Source organism: Ctenopharyngodon idella, chromosome 11, assembly GCF_019924925.1.
Source record: "Ctenopharyngodon idella isolate HZGC_01 chromosome 11, HZGC01, whole genome shotgun sequence".
Lineage (NCBI taxonomy): Eukaryota > Metazoa > Chordata > Actinopteri > Cypriniformes > Xenocyprididae > Ctenopharyngodon > Ctenopharyngodon idella.
In genome coordinates this window covers 17,820,786-17,827,233 of record NC_067230.1, presented here as the reverse complement: position 1 = coordinate 17,827,233, position 6,448 = coordinate 17,820,786, and the positions used below count along the sequence as shown (strand labels likewise).

Below are 6,448 nucleotides of genomic sequence, written 5' to 3'. Positions count from 1 at the left end.
TGTGGGTGTGGCTCTCAAAAGTATATGCAAATGAGCATGCAGGGGCGGGGTTTAAGCACAGTAAATGATTGGTGAATTCTGGATACGTCATCAGAGAGAAGTCTGTCGTTTAAGTGAATGGACCAGTTGACATTTTGATTCAAACTTAGAAGGTCAAAATATTTTTTTAAAATTAAACATGCACATTTCATTTCATGCTGACTTTAATAATGCTAATTTAACAGCATGTTTTTATACAATTTGACTTGCTTGCATTCTCTGGAAATTAATTGAACCCATGACTTTGACATTGCTAATGCAGTGCATCCTTTTTTTGAGCTACACAAATCTAAATTAATGTACTATTTAATTTCAGAACAGAAATCTGGGTTTACTGCGCTCGTTTCTGGTTCTGATCGTGCATAAGAGAGGCCTTTTGTTCTGCTGCCATCGGTCTTGGCACAATGTGGACCTCAGAGAGAACTGCTTTGGCACAGACTGCACTTCCAGCCTAACAATTAGTGTAGTGATCGTCTGGAGAGCTTTTCACGTGCCCTGCCACTGCCATCCTCCGCTCTAGTTCACATGAGCGGGTCTCCGGAGAGATCGAGATGTGAGATCCACACCTACCAGCCATGGACCGAAGCCAGCGCCTCGATGACGCAAGTTCCCTCCACTTCCTGCATGACTGTCACCTGACTCAAGGATTTTTATCTACCAGAGTGTCAACAACAATAATAAAGGTGACACTTTACAATAAGGTCTCATTTAACATCAGTGAATTAACAAATGAACAATATATTCTTAAAGCATTTGTTAACCTTTGTTAATGTTAGTTCACAGTGCACAAAAACTTACATAAGTCTTAATAAACTTAAATCATTAAAATCACACACCTAATTGAGCTAATTAAGGTCTTGGTTTGCCAATTTGCATATTATCCATCTCAAATAGTATGCAAAAGTAATATTAGTGCTTCTAATTTCATACTTTGAGGGAAGCACATGCTTTTTGATCAAACATTATTGCACAACGAAGTCAGTTTGTTTGCCACTTTTTTTAGATACACGTTATGAAATATTGATGAATTTTGAGGTAGTGAAACACAAACTTTTTCATCACCAGTAAAGTACTTTTAGTATGTAAAAGTTATTTTCCCGCTGAAAAAAGAAATGTATAAATAAACTCTGTTCTCTCAGTGTGGACAAGCTTATGTCTACTTGAATTACCCAACAATTACTGTTAAAAAAAAAATCCCTTACAATCACAAAGTTCCTGGAGGATCAAGCAAAGAAAGATAAAGGAAATAATCCCCTTAATTCCATCATTGACTTGATCATCAGGATTACAGTCTCATAAGTCCCTGTCCAAGCTTATATCTTCTTCTTACAGTAATGAACCATTTTTTATAGTCAAACAGGAGTTTAATGCAGTTATGCTCATGAATTTGGGTTTGGCTTCACTGAGAAAATCAAAAGCATCAAAAATACATTTGTAAACGTACAACCGTTGACAGCGTTTTATGATTCAGACTCACTTATCTCCCCTCAAAAACAATTGTAGCTTTACAGCTATAGAACATAGAGCTAAATAAACTTATTACATCACATCTAAACCAACAATATGTTTATTAGATCCAATACCCACTAAACTACCTGTAGCAAAAAAGCTTCTTGATATTATTAACTCATCTTTATCTCTAGGTGATGTCCCAAGACCATTCAAGCTGGCAGTTATTAAGCTTCTCATTAAGAAACCACAACTAGATCCAAATGAATTAGCAAGACCCATTATAAAATCTTCCATTAAGTCTAAAATACTTTAAATAGTTGTCTCCACTCAATTGGGCTGCAAGACAATGATATCAATGAAATATTTCAGTCCTGAATTAGGCCCCATTATAGCACAGAAACTGCGCTTGTTAAAATTACGAATGACTTACTCAATACTAGTTTTACTTGATCTTAGCACTGCGTTCGACACTATAAATCATGACATACATGACATGGGACAGGCATTAAGGTGGTTTAAATCGTACCTATCAGACGTTAACATTTAGTTTATTTAAACAGTGAAATTATCCAAAGTAACGTCAGTAAATTATGGAGTGCCACAAGGCTCTGTGTTAGGCCCGCTGCTATTTTCAATATACATGCTGCTTCCGCTTGGTAATATCATTAGAAAACATAGAATTAGTTTCCACGGTTACACATCATAATTATGCCAATGATATTCAGTTATATATTTCATCACGAACAGATAAAATTATCTGCCATAAAGTATCGTTTAATAATACACATCTCAATGACAGACCCTTTAAACAATTCAAATACATTATACAAAATGAGATAAAAGCACAAAAACAATGGCAAAAAAAAAGTAAAATTCAATGCAGAAAGTATGTAAACAGATGAAAATAGATAACATTTTCCAGAATATAAGTCCCGTTTTTTTATTATTTGAAACGTGCCTGCGACTTATATTCCAAAGTGACTTTGTATTCGTGGCGTTTATAATGAATGCCATTATAGGCCTACTTATATTTTTCATTCCTGATCTGTTCCTGAGAATTTGTTGTGGAATGAGGGGAAATAAAATACGTTTTTAGTGTTTAATGTCTGTAAACGTTTCATTTTATTTAGGCCTACCAGTATTTTACATTATTTCTGAACGTAGATAATAATAAAATGTGTCTTTATCTGTGTGTTTTTCCTTTTAAGAATGTAAATTTGCTACATATCTGACTTATTTTCTGGAAAATATAGTTTGCACATTATTAGTATTATTTGATTATGAGGGTCTCCTGGGTCTGGCAGTGTTTGTACAGTAAAAGTTACAGTATGAATACAGCATTATAATTAGCTACTGATGGTCATCACACACTCACATCCATCCTAAAAACTGAATTTCAGGATGGATGTGTTTGGAAAGCTGGATTGTCAATTCCCTGGGGGTTAACACGGGTTCCCGAGCATCCTTCTCCGGGCCATGAGGGCCTCACTTTGGGCTCCAGTATGACCGGGACCCTGTAGGACAGAAAAACCACCCCGCTACAGACCAACAGGACGGATGCAAAAATCCCCACGATGATACCAGGTCCAACAGACTGGTTTACAGGAGCGGGAGGCATGAGAAACGCTGCTGGGAATATTATAGTCTGATTGTTTACGACCGAATGGAGATTCCAGCACACGGGAACGAGCGCAGCAGCTGCGGTGAGGATGAACAAAACCCCGCCGGTGTAAAACGCCAGTCTGATGGCTTTAAACGTGTTCAGTCCGAAGTAAACGTTCCTGAGGCCGTAAACAACACTGGCGTTTCCCATGAGCCCCAGAATCAGCGCCACTAGCATGAGCACCTGTGCCGTGGCGATTTCCAGTGGCGTGAACGACTCCGACAAATGAATCCTCTGACAGAACATGATCTGATTGTTGGATAAGATCAGAACGTGACTATAAAAACACACTCTCCAAATACCCACCCAGGCCAGACCGGAGGTGATGACAGACAGGTCAGACACTTCCCAAACCCGCCACTCCACCAGCCCGACGGTCACTATGATGAGGATCCAGCCGACCGTCCCGAGCCAGAGAGCCACGAACTGGGCGTGAGCCGTGTGGATGAGGTAAGGCATGCCGTCCGGTCTCAGACTTCAGTCTCCGGAGTGACAAACATCCATCCTGAAGAGCCTCGTCTTCTCTGAAGCTGTTGAACGGCTCTTAACGGAGTTCACAGGAGTGTTGTGGGTTTAAATAACCAATTCCGTCTCCAAGAAACCGGGCAAACAAACCTCACGTCCCTCTGAGAGAAAGAGAGAGAGATTTTGTTTAGATCATAAACTTCCTGTTGCTTAGTCAAACAGAGAAATGTAATACCTCAGTTAAAGGCCGTATGTTATTATTTTGTGCCAAATGCGCACACACACACACACACACACACATATATATATATATATAATTGAAATATTATTACAATAGTGAAATATTATTCCAGTGTAAATATCTGTTTTCTATGTGAATATATAGTAAAGTGTAATTTATATCCAGTGATCAAAGCTGAATTTTCAGCATCATTACTCCAGTCTTCAGTGTCACATGATCCTTCAGAAATCATTTTTCATTCAATCAGTTCAAAATAACAGCATTTATTTGAAATATAATCTTTTGTCATGTTATAAATATCTTTACTGTCACCTTTTACTGATTTTTAAAAGTTTTAAAACATTACCATTCATTTGTCAAGATGTTTGTGGAGATCTTAAAATATATTTGCAATTAATACACATAAAATTTAATTAAAGTTACACATAAATTATAATGAAAAATGATCGAATGACCGTATTACCATATCAGAACATGTTCCACCTATCCATGAATCTTCTCTCAGCGTTTACTTTATCTTCATCAGTGCTCAGCGTTGGACTGGAAACGGTCTGAAACTCCACTTCCTTACCTCAAGGTAAACAAGGTTGTGAATATGTTTCTGTAAATGATTGACTTATGAATCACCAGTCAACATCATAAAATCAAACCGGTGAGTAATTTAATATCATTTGCCTCATATTGGAAAACACAGTGACTTATAAAGTGTGGGTGAGACTTCACAATGAGTAATGAAACATTAAAGAAATTATTGATAATATACTGTAAATTCAAATAAAAACTACTGTGAAAATGTTTGTTCATTCTAAAAAAATCTTTGGTTATTGTCCTGGGTTGAGCCTTTTGGGTCATTTTTTGGGGTTATTTTTCCAGCGTTTGGGTAGTTTTCGTGTTACCCAGCTCCTGGGTCGGACGTAACAACCCAGCGTTTGGGTAGTTTTCGTGTTACCCTGATCCTGGGTCGGACGTAACAACCCAGTGTTTGGGTAGTTTTCGTGTTACCCAGATCCTGGGTCGGACGTAACAACCCAGCGTTTGGGTAGTTTTCGTGTTACTCAGCTCCTGGGTCGGACGTAACAACCCAGCGTTTGGGTAGTTTTTGTGTTACCCAGCTCCTGGGTCGGACGTAACAACCCAGCGTTTGGGTGGTTTTTGTGTTACTCAGCTCCTGGGTCAGACGTAACAACCCAGCGTTTGGGTAGTTTTTGAGTTACCCAGATCCTGGGTCAGACGTAACAACCCAGTGTTTGGGTAGTTTTTGGGTTACCCTGATCCTGGGTCAGACGTAACAACCCAGCGTTTGGGTAGTTTTTGGTTACCCAGATCCTGGGTCAGACGTAACAACCCAGTGTTTGGGTAGTTTTTGGTTACCCAGATCCTGGGTCAGACGTAACAACCCAGCGTTTGGGTAGTTTTTGTGTTACCCAGATCCTGGGTCAGACGCAACAACCCGGCGTTTGGGTAGTTTTCGTGTTACCCTGATCCTGGGTCAGACGTAACAACCCAGTGTTTGGGTAGTTTTTGGGTTACCCTGATCCTGGGTCAGACGTAACAACCCAGCGTTTGGGTAGTTTTTGGTTACCCAGATCCTGGGTCAGACGTAACAACCCAGTGTTTGGGTAGTTTTTGGTTACCCAGATCCTGGGTCAGACGTAACAACCCAGCGTTTGGGTAGTTTTCGTGTTACCCTGATCCTGGGTCAGACGTAACAACCCAGCGTTTGGGTAGTTTTCGTGTTACCCTGATCCTGGGTCAGACGTAACAACCCAGTGTTTGGGTAGTTTTTGGGTTACCCTGATCCTGGGTCAGACGTAATAACCCAGGGGTTGAGTTATTTATAGCGGGCTTTTTGCGCCCTCTTCAGGAGAGAGCAGAGCAGCTCCGTCAAATTGGTGCATGTCTTCGATAAAGTACAGGTTTGTGTACATTTTATTTTATCTATAAATTTGTTATTCTGTATATCACTTAATTTTATGCAAAGCATCATACAGGGGCGTGATGTGAGTCACCTAAACGAGTGTCGCGTCGGTCTGTTCGCGTGATGGAAACACCTGATGCCTTGCATAAAATATTATGCTTTTATTCAAAAAGATACAGAATGTAAATACTTAGGATGTTAAAATATGTTCTCAGAATTGTACACTGATTATTTATGGACAGGTTATGGAGTCAGTCACAGCATTTTTCAGCTACGAGTGAAATGCAGGCGGCGGTCTGAAGTTATCAGTTCCCCCACCAAACGCAAGTCATCTCCGGCACAAGATCCAGCGCCGTTACGGTGGAAACAGGACAACAGAGACTGGTCCATTACACCTGAATTACTTCTAATGGTTTACTTTTTACTTCTAATATTTGTTAAATGAGCTTAAATGTAGGCAATATGTATTAAAAACTATATAAAATATGCTATATTATAAAATGTGATCGAAAATAAAGGAATTATCATGCAAACCAGTGGTTGTGTGGAGTATTTAAAAAAGTTTAGAGGATTTAAATTAACCCATAAACATTAATTCATGTATGAAGTAAAAAAATTAAGCTAGTATTATAGTAAAAATGAATCAACCCAATTTGCTGGGTAAAATTAA

General features: G+C 39.0%; 1 protein-coding gene across 1 annotated transcript; it reads right to left on the bottom strand.

Annotated features, from left to right (window-relative positions):
- Positions 1–1,381: 1,381 nt before the first annotated feature.
- LOC127523015 (claudin-34-like) lies at positions 1,382–6,394 on the bottom strand. Its single transcript, XM_051913440.1, has 2 exons — positions 4,324–6,394; positions 1,382–3,780 (listed from the first exon to the last, which is right to left on the bottom strand). Exon 2 carries the CDS (start codon positions 3,611–3,613, stop codon positions 2,888–2,890), a length of 726 nt encoding a protein of 241 aa, XP_051769400.1. The 5' UTR covers positions 3,614–3,780; positions 4,324–6,394; the 3' UTR covers positions 1,382–2,887.
- Positions 6,395–6,448: the final 54 nt, after the last annotated feature.

Bases quoted from the DNA above. Each gene is read 5' to 3' on its own strand.
- LOC127523015 (XM_051913440.1), bottom strand. From the start codon at position 3,613: ATGCCTTACCTCATCCACACGGCTCACGCCCAGTTCGTGGCTCTCTGG.